The sequence below is a fragment of the Mus musculus genome, chromosome 12 (assembly GCF_000001635.26).
Source record: "Mus musculus strain C57BL/6J chromosome 12, GRCm38.p6 C57BL/6J".
NCBI classification, from domain to species: Eukaryota; Metazoa; Chordata; class Mammalia; order Rodentia; family Muridae; genus Mus; species Mus musculus.
The window spans coordinates 76,605,182-76,624,193 of NC_000078.6; the positions used below are offsets into that span (position 1 = coordinate 76,605,182).

General features: G+C 51.4%; 1 protein-coding gene across 1 annotated transcript in view; it reads right to left on the reverse strand.

The window, feature by feature from the left end:
* Sptb (spectrin beta, erythrocytic) overlaps window positions 1-19,012 on the reverse strand; it is a 130,060-nt gene that overhangs the window by 24,694 nt on the left and 86,354 nt on the right. Inside the window, exons 12-24 of the mRNA NM_013675.3 lie at window positions 17,728-18,030; window positions 16,962-17,112; window positions 15,475-16,345; window positions 13,858-13,995; window positions 7,383-8,139; window positions 6,815-7,017; window positions 6,632-6,722; window positions 5,563-5,709; window positions 3,860-4,123; window positions 3,310-3,516; window positions 2,801-2,890; window positions 1,065-1,343; window positions 308-438 (exon numbers count right to left, since the gene is read on the reverse strand). Coding sequence (NP_038703.3) covers window positions 308-438; window positions 1,065-1,343; window positions 2,801-2,890; window positions 3,310-3,516; window positions 3,860-4,123; window positions 5,563-5,709; window positions 6,632-6,722; window positions 6,815-7,017; window positions 7,383-8,139; window positions 13,858-13,995; window positions 15,475-16,345; window positions 16,962-17,112; window positions 17,728-18,030 — 3,632 coding nt within the window. The remainder of the gene's footprint in view (window positions 1-307; window positions 439-1,064; window positions 1,344-2,800; window positions 2,891-3,309; window positions 3,517-3,859; window positions 4,124-5,562; window positions 5,710-6,631; window positions 6,723-6,814; window positions 7,018-7,382; window positions 8,140-13,857; window positions 13,996-15,474; window positions 16,346-16,961; window positions 17,113-17,727; window positions 18,031-19,012) is intronic.

Below are 19,012 nucleotides of genomic sequence, written 5' to 3' on the forward strand. Positions count from 1 at the left end.
TCAAAAAAACCAAACCCAAATCCGAGTTGGTCTTCAGAATGTCTTCGCACAGGCTAACTCTTCAAAGGACAGGAGTTCTCGGCTCACCAGGGGCATTTTGACTCTGACCTTTATACAAGCAGTCTTGGTGGCCTATCTTGTAGGACTTCTTGACACAACCCAAGGAACGGGATGTAATAAGGACAACCAATAGTCCAGAAACCTCTAGTTCTGGGGAAACCAGTCCCCGTTTTCTCCCTCTTTGGACCTGAAGGGTTCCTGGTCTGACGCCTACAACCCGCCAAGCCGGCACAGGAGGCACACGTACCCCTCAGGGTGGCCTGCAGATAGCAGGCTCTGGGCACGGCCAGCCAGCTGTTTGATATTCCGTCCATACTCCTCCACAGTGCGCTGCTGCCGCAGGTGCCGTTTGAGCATCACAATGGCTCCCTCTTCATCCTGCGAGGTGGCAGGCGGTGAACACCAGAACCCTACCCCTCCATACTCCTGTCTTTGGAAAGCTATAGCTAAGCTCTGGGGAGCCAGACTCAGAGGGAAAGCAGCATTCCTTCCCTTCTTGTTCCTGCCTCCCAGAAGAGCTGTCCCCAGCCCCTCTCCTCTCTCAGCTCTTGAGAGTCTTTGTTTCTGCCCTTCATTTCAAGTCCAACTCCAAAAGGTCTGTCCCCATGAAAACTTCCTAGGTCCTGGATTAGCTGGCCTGAAGAAGGTAATCTACTCCTTCCCAGTCCTCAAAATAGGCAGTGGCTTTTCCAAGGAAAGAATAGGGTCACTGCAGTCCCGAGAGACCCCCTTATGTCCACACAGCACAGCCACAATAGACTATGAAGAGCCTTTGGTGGAACACCTCCTTGTGGCGAGTCAGAAAACTGTAGGGATGTTCTTAATGAAGTGGAATGCCCTAAGGGGTACCACAGAAGAGCAGGGCTCTGTGGGTTCCCTACACACCCATACTTTGCCCTTACTTTCTCACACACCTGGATTTCCAGGCTCTCCAAGAGCTTGCCCACCACAGCTCTGCCTATCTGCTCAGCTGGCTGGCGGACTCTGCCCCCCCTCCCGTGTACCTTAGGGGGTTCATCAGAGAACACATATAGCTCCTGCTCGCTGATCCAGGCTTCGGCCTCGCCTGCATCCAGGTAGTACTGCTGTGCCTCGTGAGCATCCCGCAGGCGCTGCAGCCGGCCAGCTGCTGCCTCCCGCAGCGTGTCCCACGAGCTCTGCAGATGCCCCAGGCGCTCCTCGATGTCTTGGCAGTCGATCTCGGCTGCCTTCACCAGCTCCTGCCCTCGACGTAGCACATCCTCCACCCGTGGCGCATGGCCGAGAATCTCATTCTGCAGGGTCTGAGGCCAGAGGAAGGGCTCAGAGGCAGAGCCTTGCCCCTGATGAAGAGGCAGCAGGAGACCCCCTCTCCCCCTCCTGCCAGGGCAGAGCAAGTGATAGCCATCAACCCCACCACCACACTTTTTGAAATAGGGTCTTATGTAGCTCTGGTCTGGCCTTGAACTTGTGATCCTTCTGCCTCCACCATGCCCAGGAACTGGAGCTACAGGTGTTCACCACAAACCCAGTGTATGTGGATCTGGCCATGGCTTTGGGCATGGCTGGCAAGGCTCTACCATCGAAGCTACACTCACAGGCCAAACCAATGCTCTTGACTCCTGCTATGAACACCCTCAGAGCTTGATTTTAGGTGTCTGTGCTCAAGGAAAGGAAAGCAACTTCAGAACCTGCAACTGCCATCTTATGTTAGCATGTCTTTGCTCCGGGTAAAAGAACAAGCTGTGGCTACCAGTGCCTCATGGAATGCTTTAGCTTCCGTCTGTCACCATTTCTGTGGCTCAGATCTGAACTGTATATCATTATTCCTTATTTGAGCCTTTGGCCACCAAACTGGCCCTTTCCACACACTCTGGTGACTGGGTTATTATCTTTTTCTTCAGGAGGCCCTGATACTTGATCGCCTTTCTGGGGGTCAAAAAGCTTCCAGGGGGTAGTATGTACTCTTGGGTTCCTTATACCTCCTCCATCTTGACAATTTCCTCCAAGCCTTTAAAATCATCTAAAGGCAGGAGCAAGGGAAGGGTGTGGGCAGAGCACTGACTTCCAGCACTTAGAACACACGAATAACAACACGCACAAGCACCTGCCCTACTGGAGTGCGTTACTGTATTTTACACTAAGGATCTTGATTTCTAGAGAAAGGCCTGAGACCAACCCTAGGGCAGGCATGAGACTACTGTAATCCCATGCTGCTGGCTTTCTTAGGACTCAGGCTCCCTCTGCAGCCTTGACAAGAGAAGTGTTTGGTATCTGTTAGCATTCGGGAGTCTAGCCACAAGCACCTAATCTGTCCTCAAAGAGTGTTTCAGTAGATGCTTGCTTCTGGGACTCGAGTCCAAACTCAGTGGCTTTCTAATGGGGTTGAGCCTCACAGGAATGGTCATGTGTCTACACAACAGGATCTATAGATCCTAAGGAGGTGTCTTTGGCCCAAGAGGAGGTCACCAAAAATAAGACTACAACAGTAGACTGGACACCCCCTGTTCCTCAACCCCACCCCAAGCCAGGTACTCTTTTGAGCCTGGTAGAGTCTGGTGGTGGTTCCAAATCTCTAAGTAGCAGGATGCCCAGCCTCCACTTTCTGCATTGAAATTTCAGATGAAGTTAGGGGACTGAAGGCTGCCATCAGGAGCAATAATCTGCTGTCACCAGCCGTTTGCACATCATGACTAGGCCAGACCCCCCGGGGCCAGGCGGGACGAAGCAGGGGCAGATGCGCTGGCGAGATGAGACTCACCTGGTTCTTCTTCATGAACAGCTGCACAGTTTGCAGATTAGTGCCATAGTCAGCTGACTGAGCCAGTGGCAGCCTCTCTTCCACCCAGAGCTGCAGAGAGCAGAAGGCAGGGGGATAGCTGACAACAATCACAGACAGACAACCTTTCCAGGACACCCACACAGAGCCAGACAAGGTGCTGCCTGGTTCTTCCCAACACCCTCCTTGGATTTTGCCCCCATTTTACAGACAGGTATTTCAAACTGAGGTTCCAAATAACCTGTTCCTGATCCCATAGTGGAATCTTGTTCCCAAAGTCTCCCCATCAGTACTAACAAATGACTTGTAAGCTCCCATTCACAAAGAATCCACCCCGATTTTCAATTTAACGAAATCTCTAAAGCAGCCCTATGAGAGAAGGGGCGAGATGACCAGTCATCTGCTGCCAAGATTGCTCTGGGCAGCAGCCAGCTTCCCCCATGGCAGCTGGCACCTCAGCCCTGGTGGTAGAGAGGCTGCAGCCCACACACCGTCTCATCCTCTAAGTCCCGGCTGATTTGTAGCTTGGCTTTGGACAATTCCAGCTGCTTCTTCCTCCTCCCCAGAGGTTCTAGAAGGTCTAGGAACCGCTTTTCGATGCTCATGTCCGTGTCTCCTGCCTCCGCTCCTAGCGAGGGCGCGTCGGCAAAGAGTTCCTCCAGCTCCTCCTTCCGCAAATTCACTTGTTCCTCCACTCGCTGGGACGTGAGAAACAGTGTCAGGACTGTCTGTGAGACCCGGCGGGTGTGCCTCCAGCCACCTACCCATATCCCACCCACCCTCTGAGGCCCATTTAAAGCGCAGCCTCTTCCAAGAAGTCCCCCTGGTTGCTTCTCCCCAGTCTTTCCTACTGTATTTCTCATGCGCCTTTTTACTAGATTCCTGTCCTACCACTGCCAAGGGAAGGAGCCGGCTTCTGAATCACGCATTTCTGCATGATACAAAGTCAAGCTGAGAGGAACAGAAGGTGCGCTTACTTTAGGGGTTCAGGTTGGCGCCCCCAGATCCCTTCTACACTGAGTGTACAGCCTGCTCACGTGCCTTCAACTTAGCCAACATCCGGTTGACAGTGGTGAGATCCTTGCCCAGGTCGTCTGATCGCAGCTGGTCCTCCATGGCACCGATCCATTTGTTAAGGTCGGCGTGGGTCTGCAGGCGCAGGTCAGAGCTCCGCGCGGCTGAGAGTTGTTCTGCCTTCGCCTTGGCGGTGGACTGCAGCTCCTCCCAGAGCTTGTGCAGGGCTTCCAGCCTCTCTGATACCACATCCTTGAACTGGGGCTTCTCTGCCATCAGCTGCCTCCCCTCCTGTGGGGGGAGAAGCAGAGCTCACTCTGGGCTTCAGGAGCCTTGGAGGGGCCCCACTCCAGGCGGTTACAAGAGAAATCCTGAGGGGAGGCTGGTAAGGCCAGGAATGGACACAGACCTTGGGTGAGGCCATACCAAAAATCACTCTGAACCTCTAAAGTTATCTACAGATGGGGGTGGGGCAGGGGAGCAGTGTTTGGACAAATGATTCAGAGAGATCCCAGCATAGGGACCGACACTGAGAGAAAAAAATCAAGGTTCATTCAGGAGCCAGGCCTTTAACATCAGCACTCAGAAAGCTGAGGCAAGAGGAGAGTGAGTTGAAGGCTAATCTGACTACAAAATAAACTAAAGGCTAACCTTGGCAACTTAGTGAGATCCTGTCTCAAAATTTAAAAAATGAGAAGAGGTAAGGGTGGGGAACCTAGCTGAATGGTAGAACTTTACCCTTCTCCTAGGAAATAAAGAAGATCAAGAAAAAGAAGAAGAAAAAGAAGATCAAAATCTATCAGGAGTCAGGCAGGGAATGGTACTTGGTAGTAATCTATACTCAGGAGGCTGAAGGGGGAAGACCATAGGTTTGAGACCAGCCTGGGCTACAGAGTAAAATCCTGTCGCATAAAAAATTAATAGTAAATAAACTAATAAACAAATCAGATCTGGGTACTCATAGCATGGGGACCTCTTACAAACTCCAGAAGTAATGCTTTCGCCTCAGAGATAGGTTGGTCACTAAGGCTGCCTGACCTGGTTTCCCCTGTATAAATGTCTGTGTTTTGGGTGTGGACAGTGTGGTAGGACATGGCTCTAGGCACATATTCTATTAATACTGGTCGGGATCATCAATGGCTTCCCAATTGTCAAACACTATCCTAAGTGCTTTCTCTGCCTGCAAGCATGCAGCGCTCCCGGCTGGGTTGCTATTGTCCCAGTTTCAGGGAGGAAGAGCTGAGCAGGGAAGAGAACAGAGTCTGGTTCCCAGAGCGATGCCCTAACCACTATTAGGCACGGCTTCACGCCGCCACTGAGCCTACTTCTTCCTAGACGGCCACAGCAGGGAAAGCAAAGGAATAGGACCCCTAGGTGGAACCCCTGCCACACTCTGACCTGGGCCATGGGCGAGCCTGATACAGGTGGCTCCCACAGTTCCATCTACAAGGGCCGTGAATGGCTGCTTCCTGCTAGCCTTGCCCAACCAAACAATGGAGAGCACAATACCAGAAGGCTAATAGAAAAATGACTGCCCTCTGGGTGCTGGCTGCTGGCCCCTAGCTGTTCTGGCCAGGTTTAAGGAGTCTAGCTACGGCAGGAACACTAAAGGTTTCATTTTCACAGCCAAGCTCTCCACTGTCCAGGAAGCTTCAGGGCAGTTCCGTGTCACGGATGAAGCCTGCGCCACAGATGCTTAGCTCGGTACTATCACCCGACTGTCTACTTACTGCGTCAATGTTCTCAAGCCACCCTTGGTGTGAAGCCAGTTCTGCCATAAACGCCTGGTGTTTCATCCATTTGTTGTGAAGGTTGCGAGCTTCATCATAGGAGACGTCTGGAGACGTCAGCAGCTTGTCATTGATCCAGAGAGTGAGCTGTGAGCAGAAAGAGTGAGCCCTGTGGTTTCTGAGTATACGTCCAGGAGGTCAAAGGGTTACCCGTGCCTTCCTTACTAGAGTATGTGGGCTGTGAGATAGCTTGTTCTTTCCATACTTCTAGGACCTAGGACAAGGCCTGAGACATTGTAGTAACTCAGTACATTCTTAGTAGACAGGTAGATGCATAAATCCATCCTGATAGTGGGGTGATAAATGATTAATAAACAACAAGAAAATGTTACATGGGGAAGAGGTTAAAGGCAACTGTAATTAATAAGGGGAAGGGGGAGTTGTGTGTCCAATACTGCCAAGATGTCCTAGCCTCATGCCAAACCTGGCTTGTCAAGGGCAAAGCAGATGGGAACAGAGTGATATGGGCCGAAAGGAAGCCCCGAGGGGAGAGTAAGGAGTCAGAGAAAGCCACATAGCATGCAGGAAGTGTCATCAGCAGACTCTTCCTTAAGTTCCTACCCACCTGCCCTCAGGGGCCTAACAATCTGTTAGCACCAGGACCAAGACTTGTTCCACAACTCTAGGGCCCAGTACAAAATGAAGGTGCTCAAAAAAACTTTATGGATTTCCAGTCAGCACCAACAGGTCATTACATAAGAGCCCTATATATGGATGAATGCGCAGACCCCAGAGCCTTGCAGGTAGCTATGTCCAGGCTTAGGTGACTCCAACCCAGAATGTTCGCAGACCACTCCTTGTCCTAGATCGGGCAAATCAAAGGATGACTTCACCCTTAGAGTTTGAGGGTAGAAAAGAACTGTGGAACAGGTGTCAAGGAGTACTGAGTTAAGTACCGCAAGTCCCCAGTTCCTGTAATGCTGCCATTCTTGAGACAGGAATCCTTTGGCCTCCTACCTCTGAGTGCTTCAGACTGAAATCTTAGAAGCACCCTGTCCTTTGGCCTCACCTCCTTGCAGTTCTGGAGGAAGTTCTGCAACTCCAGGTTGTCTTTTAGGAGAACTGTAGCCTCCTGGGCCTTCTCATTGTTCTTCTTGTGCCTGGGAAGTCAAAGGAAGTCACACTAGCACCAAGCCTGGGGTCCTTACCCCGGTGTAGCCGAGGGTCTCATGGACCTAGGGGTAGGGAGTACCTGTCTTCAATCAGCTGCACCTTCTCCATGATCTTGTTCGAATACAGGTTGCCCTCGGCCACCAGCTTGTTGCCAGAGTCCACAGGACTCAGGATCTTGTCTCGGTTGTTTTCCATAGATACTAGGAAATCCTCAAACTTTCGGATGCCCGCCTCTGCTGCCGCTAGGGAGTCCGGAGGCTCCAAGTGAGCCAGAGTGTATTCCTGTTAAGGTAAAGTTTCCAGAGGAGGCCTGAAGTTGAGTTAAGCAAGGGCACGGCAGGCAGCTGTGCGGGTTACAGAGCAATGCAAAGAGAAGGCTCTGCTCCCCAGGCCTGGCCTTCCACTCCCTCCGGGACGGCAAGCGTGGGCAGTGGTGAGAGCTACGGGAGAGGGTAGTAACCCAGGGTCAAGTCCACTTCTCTAGCTTCCAAATGACCCAAAGCAAGACAGCTTGGGACATGGGACCGGAGGCACGTGATAAGGAAAGGACATAGAGGATTTCCTTTAATTGGTGACTAGGAAGAGCGTACCACTAGTACAGTCTCCTGAGGGACACACCTGACCCAGCTCTGTATGCTTCTTCCTACCTGGTTGCTGAGGATGGCTTCAGCCTGCTTGGCATCTTTCTGGAACTCCTGAAAGCCCAGGCACTGGGTGAGCGTGTTCCCTCGGCTCTCCCACATCCGGCGTAGAGCATCCCAGTCAGTATCTAGGCCCTCTAACCGCTGGCCCAGAAGCTGGTAATCTGGGTCGGTCTGGCCTTCGATCACTTTCTCCCCAGAGGCCTTGACCCTATGGTAATCGTCTCTGTGCGCATCAATCTCTTCCTTAATGGCTGCATGCTGCTGTAGGAGCTGCTCCGCCTCTGGGAGTGACTCAGGCATGTCCTCGGAGGCCACTGCCTTTTGGGCCATGGACAGCCAGGCCTTGAAGTCATCCAGATCTTGCAGGAAAGCCTGCAGCTTGCTGGCCTCGCCTAAGGAGAGCTCCTGACCTTGCAAGGCATCTTGCAGGCCCTTCCACAGCTTCTCAACATCTGCTTGCCGCTGGCCAATGTCCTCTTTCTGCTCAGGGTGTGACTCCATCAAGTACTGGGACTCCCGTTCCAGGGCACTCACACGATCCCGGATGGCCAATACATCCCGCTCCAACCCTGACAACTTCCGCTGGATGGCAATTACACCTGCCAGGTCCTGTCCCAAGTCCTTGGTTGACTCCACAACCTTCGTCTTGTCCATGATCCACTTGCTGGTCTCCTCACAGTCTACACAGTAATTGTTTACTCGGAGAGCTGAGTCCACAGCCTCTCTCTGCTCTGACACCACTGCCTGGAAGGCCTGCCACCTGCCAGAGGAGACACAGACCAAGGGAAAAAGGATACCACACCGTTCCCAGAGGAGACACAGACAAGGGGCTCCCTCTCCCTATTTCCCACCAGTCTTCCCCCACAGACCTCATATATAAAATAAACAAACAAAATGTAATGGATATATATTTAACTGCAGGTAAACAAAAATTAACTTGTCCCATCTTACCCAAGATATTCCTAACAGAGAACCTGATGTTCTTAACTCTCAGGAGTCAAACAATGATGTGGTCCTAGCCATACATAATGTTCAGTTGAACCTCAGGTAACTACGAACAGTCTGGGATCTATGATGGCTAGGCTTCTGGCTAGCGTGAAGGTAAATACGTATTTAGCAGGAACCGTGCTGTGGGTTTTGCCCGTTGCCAGAGCTGGAAGTATCAGGTGTGAAACTGGGGTAGGAACGAGTGGTGGCAGTGGCTGACACTCCCAGTCAGCCCTGTGACCACAGGGGACACAACCAAGCCCACAGAGTGCACGTTGCTAAGCTAGGTGAGTAGCAGCTTTGAGCTGCCTAGACTGGTCCCGGACTCTTGGTCTCGGTGAGCCTCCTGCTTTAGTTTCCAGAGTAACCAGGATTAGTGCCACAGTGCTTGGTCATAGGTGTGTGCGCGTGTGTGCATGTGTGCATGGTGTCTGTGCCCATGTGTGTATACAGGCATGCTCCCCTGTGTGGAGGCCACAGGAGGATGTCAGGGGTTTTGCTCTGCCAGTCCCCATCTTACTTTTCGAGACAGTCTCTCACTAGACCTGAAGCATGCGGTTTTGGTGAGGCCAGCTGGCTGGCAGTGCCAGCTGCCTGTCTCTACCCCACTCCACCCCCATGCTGGGAATACAATCGCAGGTAGCCATGGCTGGTTTTTATGTGAGTGTTAGAGGTCTGAATTCTGGTCCTCTTACTCACAGAGTGAGCTCTGTCCGTTATCCACTCACCTCTGCAAATGCGTTTCCTGCTTATGATGCCAACCACTCACAGTGGGTTCATCAGGTTCTAACCCTGCCACAAGTCAGAGACATTCTTTATACAGTTTCCCCAGAGTTTTAGAAATGTTGGAAATACCTAAAAAGCTCACATTATTAACTTCAAGAATGCTTCAGGACAGTCCCTAGCTTCTCTAGAAGAAGTATGAAAATGCCCAGGGCCACATTCAAAGTGCCCTAGGGCCTGAAAGCAAAACAAAAACAAAAGAGGTCTGGTGAAAAGAGAAAGGAAGCAAGGGGAGAGAGGGGCAGACTCCAGGAGGGACTTCCCCCGGCAATACACAGTGACATCCACCTTCAGGCACAATGCTGCTATGAAACTGGGAAACATACGGAGGTCTGACAAACGTGCTGGAGTCTCCCGTTAGTCTGCAACATCCAATAAACCTCTTTAGAAGAGTTGCCTGTCAGCCAGGGCAGACCACTGGGGACACCTCCCTCCGGGCCAAGCTTACCCATTGCTCACCGGTTGAAAACAGCACACTTGTAAACTGAATGCTTGTGTGGTGGCTTGAATGAGAACCCCCCCCCCAACACACACACATACTCCCCCACCCCCCACCCCCAGCTCAGGTATCTGAACACTTGGTTCCCAGTTGGTGGCACCGTCTGGGAGGAGTTATGGAACCTCTCAGAGGCGGACAGAGCCTTGTTTGAGGAAGTACATCACTTTGGACAGACTTCCCGTTCACTCTTTCTGCTTTGTGCTCAGGGTTTAGAATATGAGCTCCCAGTTTCCCGTTCCTGCTGCTGTGCCTTCTGCTTCCCACTAGACCCAAATCAGCACTTCCTTTTCTAAATTGCCTTGGTCATGGTGTTCTGTCACCACAGTAGAAAAGTAACGGATACAGAGGTTGGTAGCAGAGATTGGCTGCTGCTCTGAAGAACCTAACCATGTTGGGGTTTTTTTGTTTGATGGAACATGAAAAGACTTTGGAATTTAGGACTAGAAAAGCAGTTGGATGTTGTTAGAGTCTAACAAGCCATTTTAGTAGGAGCCTGGAAGACAGCAGAGCTGAGAGCCACCCGGACTACAGAGGTCCAGCCCAAGAGGTTTCAGAGGAAAGCAAGGGCAGCAACCGCATCGGGCTTACAGACCGTTCCTGTATTATTTTGGCAAATGCCCAAGCCGTAAGAACTTCCCTGAGGCTAAATTTAAAAGTAATGACCTAATTTCTTCGATGAAGGAAACGCCAAGACTAGATGTCTGCTCAGCCTGTGGCCTAGGCATTACTGATAGTCCTAGGCAGGTCTGCAACGAAAGAGAGCAAGTGGGGCAGAAAGAAATACAAAATGTATGGTTTAGAGGGAAAGGAGCACCAGTAGGCTTAATGTTCTAAACAGGGCAGCGCTGGAAGGGGTTGCTAAGGAGACTGGCGCCATAAAGAGAGGCTTTGCTGCACTGGAGTAGGAAAAAGGCAGCCTCAGGGCAAGACCCCACCCAGCTGAATTCCCAACTGGTGAAGAGAGCTGAAAGAAATGTGTGTGTGTGTGTGTGTGTGTGTGTGTGTTGTTTGTTTGCTTGTTTTGGCTCCTAGAAAGCCACTGCTAAACTGGGCGCTGGTTGTGCTTGCCTTTAATCCCAGCACTCAGAAGGCAGAGGCAGGCAGATCTCTGAGTTCAAGGCCAGCCTGGTTTCTACAGAGTGTGTTACACAACAGTCAGGGCTACACACAAAGAAAATCTGTGTCAAAAAACCACACACACACACACACACGCACGCACGCACGCACGCACGCACGCACGCACGCTTAAACAGCAGGCATCAGCCCATTCCAACTGGTAGCCTAACTTGGCAGTGCCATCATGTGGCACTGACTTTAGAGACACAAAGAAGGCAAGAAGGAAAGATTCGTGGATTCTCCCTCCACTGTATCAAAGAGCGGCTGACACCAGGCCCCTATGACAGGGGAAGCCCTACATGGCCGCCCTGAGAAGACAAGCTTAAGAGGTCATTACATGAAGCTGTGAAAACGAAGCCTGGGTTGCAGTGGAAACCCCAAGATGGTGGAGATGCCAAGAGCTACACACAGGAAGTGGAACCAGCCTAAGGGAGAGAAGCACGCTGCAGAGCAGGGCTGGAGGGATGGCGCCTAAAGCCCCTAAGCTCTCTGAGACTGGACATCGAGCTATAGGATTTGGAGTTCGCCCTGCTGGGTTTCGCTTTGATCCAGCATTTCTTCACTGTGCCCTTTTGGGATAGAGATGTATATTCTGTGCCATTACATGTTGGAATTATAGAATTTGATTTTTGTTTTGTCAGGGGTTACGCTTAAGAGTTTGCCTTGAGTCTCAGAAGAGACTGTGAACTTTAAAACAGCACTGAAACTCAGGGGCGATGGGGGCTTTTGAAGTGGGACCGAATGCATTTCATACTAGGATAAGGCACGAGTCTCTGGGGTCATGGAGTGGGATGTGGTGGTCTGAGTGAGAACTGTCCCGCATATGCTTGGGCATTTGAACTGCGGCCCCCAGCTGGTGGCACTGTCTCGGAGAGACTGTGGGGCCACTGGGGGTCTTGTTTTACTTCCTGTTTGCGCCCTCTGTTTTGTGCTTGATAATGATAAACGATGAAGCTCCTGGCTTACACATTTGCTACACTATGCCTCTCACTGTTATTCTGGGATGTGTCTTCCATGTGTACTGCTTTTCTGTGAGCAGTACGCAGTGCTGCCCAGTCCCAAGCCTCACGGACTTTGCGCTTGTCGTCATTGCACGGCATCACTTTCCAGATGAGGAAAACCTTGTCTGATTTTTTTGGTGGTGGTCCTGGGGATTGAACCCAGATCCTTGTGTGTGCTAACTACACTTGAACCTACCGACCTCATCTCATGCTGTTTTGTTCACTGTGGCCTGGAAACAACAGAATATGCATCCTATGTGTAGGAGGTGATGGCGCTGAGGTTATGTCAGTACTACACTCTACGATGTTCACACAGTGACAAAACTGCCTAAACACATTTCCAGTAAGGTATTCGTGGCACTAAGCTTTCAGAACCGTAATTATAAATACAGGTAAGGGGGGCTGGGGAGATGTCAGAGCATCTGCTCTTGCAGAGGACCTGGGTTCAGTTTCCAGCACCCACATAGCAGCCCACGAATGTTTCCAGTCCCATGAAATCTAATCCTCTCTTCTGCCCTCTGACGATACAGGTGTGAGTATGCTGCACACACACACACACACACACACACACACACACACACACACACACACACATGCACAAATTAATACACCTATAAAAAAAATTGTGAGGTTGCATGCAAAGCTCAAGCCAGTACAAAGAAAGGAGGGGGGGAGTATTTCAACAGGCAGATGAGTCTGTCTGGGCTAAGCACAGCCAGGCTTTGGAATACGTAGTTGAAAGAGAAGCACACTGAGAGACAGGATCAGAGAAGTGGCCCTGAGGTGGAGATACAAAATGAGTGTGAGATGAACCAGGCAGGTCCTGCTGTCTCGGCGGAGCTGAGCCAGAATCAGAGACAGGCTTCCATCCTTCCGCATCAGCTCAAACATCCTAAACCAGAGAGCTGCCCCAAACAGGGTGTGCCAGCCCCACGGTAAAGGACCCTCCCCTTCTCTGCTCAACTGGACAGATTTTCAGCCCTCCCTCAACTCTTTGACTTATCAGAACCTATCTCATCACCTCACGACTCAGCTCTTCTCGAACCCGAGAACGGCGACTGCCTTCAAGTTTTTCACTTGAGGTGGGGCATGGCTTAGCCACAGTGAGTGTCAGCATGCCGTGACTATAATAGCACTGCATAGCAGGCAAGTTCTTCCTGCCTGGAAGTTTCCCATCTAACTGCTTCACTTGAACAGCAGCGTCAACCTCCCCTCCCCCAACTTCTCTTCCTCTCCCACTCTCACTTAGAGCCTACAAGCCTGGTGGGCAGGAACCCCTCTCAGTATGAACATCAGACTTGCAGCCTCCATCCTGGGATGGTGAGATGGTCAGCCTCCTTCCAGTGGCTCTAGAACATTCTGCTCAGCTTGAGGTTCCCAACAGGCTCCCAGCAGTCCCTAGAGGGCCAGCCTATTTCTTCACAGCTGACTCTTCCCTACGTGAACTGCTGTAGGCAGTAGGCGGAAGGGGCCACAGTTAGGAGGCCGGAGTGACCATGTGGCAGTGTGTGTGCAGAGGATGCAAGCATTTGCTCTGTCCTCAAAGATCCTCCAGGAACTAATGAGCAATTACGCCCTGCTCTGAAAGCAGCCCCTCTCTAAAGGCTCCTCAGGGCCTGCTTTTTGTTCCGGCCGTGAAGCTTGCTCAAGGCTCCCTGCTAATTTCCTCACTCTGGCCAGTCTTATTATCGATGCTGTATTTTGGCACAGGCAGGGACATTTCTTTTATGGACAGTACTTAAGAACTCTCAGAAAGCAATTTTCCATGTCCAGGAATGTCTGGGGAAATATGGCACAAGAACACGTGACCTACCCTAGCTATCTGCACACTCAGTATGTCCCTTTTATCGTAAGTGCATGGACACAGGCCTTCATGCCCAGACACAGCTTTCAAAGCTCCACCAACATTCTCCTCCCTGATGCTTACAACGGCATAGACTCCCCCCCTTGCTGCTGTAGCTCCATACTAGCAACCAGGTTGGCAGAGAAAGACTGGAATGTTTATAGCTCAGGCCATTTCCCTAGGTGTGTCTCAGGTGCTAGTAGAAACCCCCTCACACACACCCCACCCCTGCTTCTGCCCACTCCCCACCTCTTGTTCAGGCGGTCCTGATATTGCTTCACCTCCCCACTTCGTGGGTGGCCACTCTCTACCAGGTTGTTGGCGGCAAGGTTCACTCCATCAATCTGCGCCATCAAGGTCTTCATCTCCTGGTCCAGGATGTCAAACCTGAGATGGACAGAGAAAAGAGAACAGGAGCAGTGAGCGGCAGCAGGTCCTCTGGTGTCCAGCGTTTCCTACTCTCCAGATGTGCAGTTCTGACTTCCTCCCTCTCCATCCTGAATGCTTGGTCTCCAGGAGGGAAGAAAGGAGGCAGATATGCTGGTATACGCTGATTTTTAGTTCAATGAATTCAATTTTATGCCTTAGTATTTCTGAGCCAAGTTAGGAGACAGTTCCTTACTATAACAGCCAACAGCTCCACACAAAAGTGTGAAGCAGTGCAGGCTGTAAAGGGCTTATAGTGTTGGGGTTGCAAAGAAGTCAGTCACCCCAAGGGCCATCTGCCATACCAGCTATTCTACCCTAGTTCTGCTACCAAGCAACACTTTCCCAAAGGCTCCCGTCCCTAGTCAGAAGCTCTGTTCCTGAGAAGGGTAAGGAGAGACGCTGAGGAAAGACCAACTTTCCCTGACAAGAGTCCAGCACCCTCCAGCGCAGCGATTCTCAACCTGTGGGTCACAACCCCTTTGCGGGGAGGGTGTCAAATGACCCTTTCACAGAGGTTGCCTAAGACCATCTGTAAACACAGATAATTACATTACAATTCCTAACAGCAAAATTATGAAGCAGCAAAAAAATAATTTTATGTTTGGGATCGCTACAACACGAGGGACTGGATTAAAGGGTCACAGCGTCAAGAAGGCTGAGAACCACTGCTCTAACATCAGTGTAGGATGACCTTGGTGCTACTTCAGGGGACAGTTCCTCCTGCTCCATGAGGCTTGGATTCTGTGCTAGGCTGCTGAGATGCTGCAAAGACTGAATGCCCCGCCCACTTCACAGCTGGAACACGCCCCTTCTCCATCACCCCATCACTCCTCCCTTCTCAGACCCTTCCATAGCCGGAGTACCCCATTCACCTACAGTCTGAGCTTGTCCCCTAACCACAGCTGAAGCACTCCTCCATCCAGTGCCTTACCACCGCCCTCCTCAGCCTGAGCATGCCACCCCTCCCTAGCAAGGTTCACCCCCCTCCACAGCATGAACATGCCCCCAGGCCATATCCAGGGTGCTATGGACTCAGAATACCAGAAGTCAGAGTGGCCTTGGAAACCTGCGGTTTATAAACTGGTCTCTGTGGCTCCTTGTGGTTCTCTGGCTTAGGGTCTAGCACAGAGAGTTAGAGGTGACAGAATCCCAGCCTCTCAGCCCCATGTCCACAGCACCTCCTCTCTTCCTGTATCCCAATGCTCAGAATTCATCTGAGTAAAGACTCCTGTTGCTGAGAAGTATTTTAATAATATATTTTTTAAAAAACCCCTTTGTCTCCAGAACTATGAAGTGCCAGTGGGTGAAGAATCGGAGGCCCCGGAGTCAGACCAGAACTCAATTCCTGATGCCTGCACTATGTAACAGAGGAGGGTCTAGCAGTGGGAGGTGACCCTCAGCTCTCGGGTGGGGATGAGCAAGGCTGAGCTGTCTGACCTGTGCTGCACCACCTCCAGATCCTCCAGCGTGTTTGGGATATCCATCTGGTCCAGCCACTTCCCCTTCTCCGTCATCCACAGCTCACAGGCATCTGACTCCCCAAACACGGTGTACAAGTCCAGGGCTTCCTGCAGCTTGTGTCCACGCAATTCTGCCTGGGTCAGTACCTGCTGGTAGAGCTTCCTGAGTGCCTGGAGTCGGTTTGTTACATCTGGGGAATCTCGAAACTCCTCGGGGAAGCCCTGGGCTTGGTGCTCCAAGTGCTCCATCACCCCTCGGCTCTCCTCCAGCTCCTCCAGGAACTCCTTGTGCTTCTTTCCCAGGGCCCTCGTGGCTCCTTCATCTTGCCCTACATCTTCACCAGAGAGCAGCCGGTGAGCGTCTTGCAGCCAAGCCTTCAGGTCGTCTGCATCACCCTGGAACTGGAAGAAGTTTTCCGCATCCTGCAGGTCTTTCTTACGAAAGGCAGCCAGCTCCTTCAGGTGGTCCCACTGAGCTGACACTTCTTTGACACGGGTCTCGATCTGTGGGTGTCCAAACTGCTTTTGTGCAACCATGTCGTCAGCCTCCTGGAAGATCTGTTTCAGATGGGCGTCCAGCCCACGGAGCTCATCCTCAAAGGCCTTGTGCTTGCGCTGTAAGATGAGCACGCTGGTCAGGTCCTTGCCGTAGTCCAGGGAGGAGTAGATCTGCTCCTTCTCCTTGATCCAGCTTTCGGCCTCATCCATCTCCCAGAAGAACTTCCAGAGTCGCTTAGACTGCTCCAGCTGAGCCTTCCGTCCAGCTGCCATGTTGCTCAGTTCACTGAAGCACTGCTCTAGGTGGCTGACACGGTCCTGGATGACCTGGGGGTCACAAGGTTGATACCCTGGAGGAATAGGAGGAGGAAGGCAAAGAAGGGATTTATTTATAGGCAAATTTCAGATCAGGACCACACAATGTCAAACTTCCATTTTTCATGGTCTTGGCGACCTTGTGTGTGGTAGGCAAATGCTCGACCACTGAGCTATGTCTCTAACCCTTCAAGGAGCTGTGGGACTGGAGCCATGGATTCTCAGTTACTCAAAGGACAGCACGGATTCTTTATAACTGGCTCCCACCACACTTCAGAAATGAGGGAGATTGAAAGTTGAGTCAGTTCTTGTAGAAATGCATAACATGACATGAGATTTTAAAAAGCTCAGTTACAGATTCCCAGGAAGTAATGAACACTCTTATTTATGACAAGGGCCTAGAAACATAAACAGTCTCAATAGCAAAAAGAACAGGTGACAGATGGCATCTTATGATGTCACTCTGGTTACAGGCTGCCGAACCAGCCCGCTCCCGGGAGAGCGAGGCTACCCCTCAAGTTTTGCACATGGTCACCTGAGAGAAGAGGCAGAATTCTTAAGATGGCTCCAGATTTACCCAAGGTGGACAAGGGCCCAGAGGATGGGGTCCAGCATCAGAGGCCTCGACGGAGCGAGCACCCTTTGCCTCACCTTTCCCCTCAGCGAACTGCAGGGTGGCCGCTGTGATGGCCTTCACTTTGTCCCCTTGGATGGCAATGTCGGCCTCCATTAGCTTGTGCTTCTGCAGCAGGTCTTCAACCTCTAACAAGTGCTTCCCAAATTCAGCAGACAAGATGTGAGCCTGTCAAGGGACCAGGACAAATGATGAGGAAGGCCACCTCCTTAGGGTGTGTGCCTGCATCCTAGCCAGGGAGACTCGGATACAGCAGGGATGTGGCTGCTGCTTGGGACGAGAGATGCTACAGAGTAGGACTTCCTACAAAAGGATGCCCTCTGGAACCTTCCATGCAGTGTCCTACAAAGTCTCAAACTTCACACTCATCTGCATCATTTGCTTCAAGGTCTGGAGCCTGGGCATGTTTATTTTTAGAAAGCTTGTGGTCAATTTCACGCTTATTTTCACCCAACACCTCCTGCATCAGAGGGAGAGAATCCAGACTTCTCTGGTTTCCCATGCAGAGTAGGTCTAGATTCTAACCAGAATCAAAGCCCAATTACTCGGAGCCTGATCCTGTGGGCTTCTTATTACCGTCTATCTCTTTCTAATTCCTTTAGGTGGATGCTTGTATAACCGCTAACCCAAGGTCCCTGGGTCATTGGGAATATTGTGAACATGGGTTAGTGACATTTTTGTCCTTTCTCCACTGTGATTTAGAGACGTGACTGGAGGCAGGTATTTAAGGACGCCCGTGCTGACTACAGAACGGGGTGTGAGGTGGGCAGCCCCGGCGCCCACCTTGATCTCATCCATCCAATCGATGCTGTGCAGCATGTCCTGAAAGAGTTTCTGCAGTGCCAGGGTGGCCTCCAGCCTCTGTCGCCGGGATCGCAGCAGCTCCTGCAGGTAGCTCCACAGACGGAGGATGTTGTCCTTCCGGGCAATGATACGCTTCTGGTCATGGTAATTCTCCTTCTCCAGCTCCTGGGCCAGGTCCTCCAGCGCCTTTACCCGCTCCTCATAGGCAGCTGTGTCGGTCTCAATGGCTTCGTGCTTCTTCTTGGCGGCCTCCACAGCTGCCAGGTCATACCCAAAGTTATCCTGCCCCCAAGAGGGAAAAACAACAATAAACGAAACAGCAGCTCAGTCAGACTCTGCTGGCTGGGAAGTGGTGGGCCCCTCAGGCAGAGCTGTCACACGGGAAAAACACATTTCTACTCAGGAGTTATCTCTGCTGCCTGTCGAATCAGAACGGAGTTTCTGAATGTCTCCCAAGTAGCTCCAAACGCTCCCAATTACTCTCTACACCACACATGCAGGTGAGGCTGTGTGTCATTGCAGACTCCTCTGGTGGCCTGCTGGGTCTTCCCACCCTGCCTAGAGAGGATCTGTCCATTTCTGGGCAGGAGGGGCTGCCTACACCAGGATAATACATCGCTGCAAACAGATGGTTTACCCACACACTATCTGGGGCACACGTACGCTCGCTCTCCAAAGCTCTTAGAGCACTCGCTATCCCCTTAACAGACAGAATTTAATTTGATTCTAAGCTCTAAGTGGGAGGGAACAGATGCTCTAATGGAGAATTAGCCCTGGGGTTCACTGTTAGCCAGTGAAATATGTCCCAGGCCTGGAGGCCAAGAAACCAAAAGGGGTTACCACTGCTGTCCCCTGCTGCCTGTCTTATCAGGGCAGAGTTTCTGAATGGCTCACAAATACCTCTGATTTAACCATTTCCAGAGAAGAACCATAACGTCAACTCTGACTCTTGGATCTACTGATGCTACAGCCAACACAAGATACTTTGGGAGCCCTGTTCTAGTATGTGAGACTCTACTCTAAAAAGGAGAATTCATATGGGCTGGGAGTGTACCTCGGTGGTGGAACACTTGTTCTATGTGTTTCAAGGTCCAGGGCTGGACCTCCAATGAGGGCAAGAGACAGAGAGGCAGAGAGAGACTTAGGTCCTAAGGGTCTCCCTTCAGATGTAGGTTTGATCCAGTGGAGCACCTCAAGGCTGAGAAGAGGTTATTTAGCTGCTGCCGAGATTGGCTGGGGCTCCGATTCCATCAGGAGCAGTGCG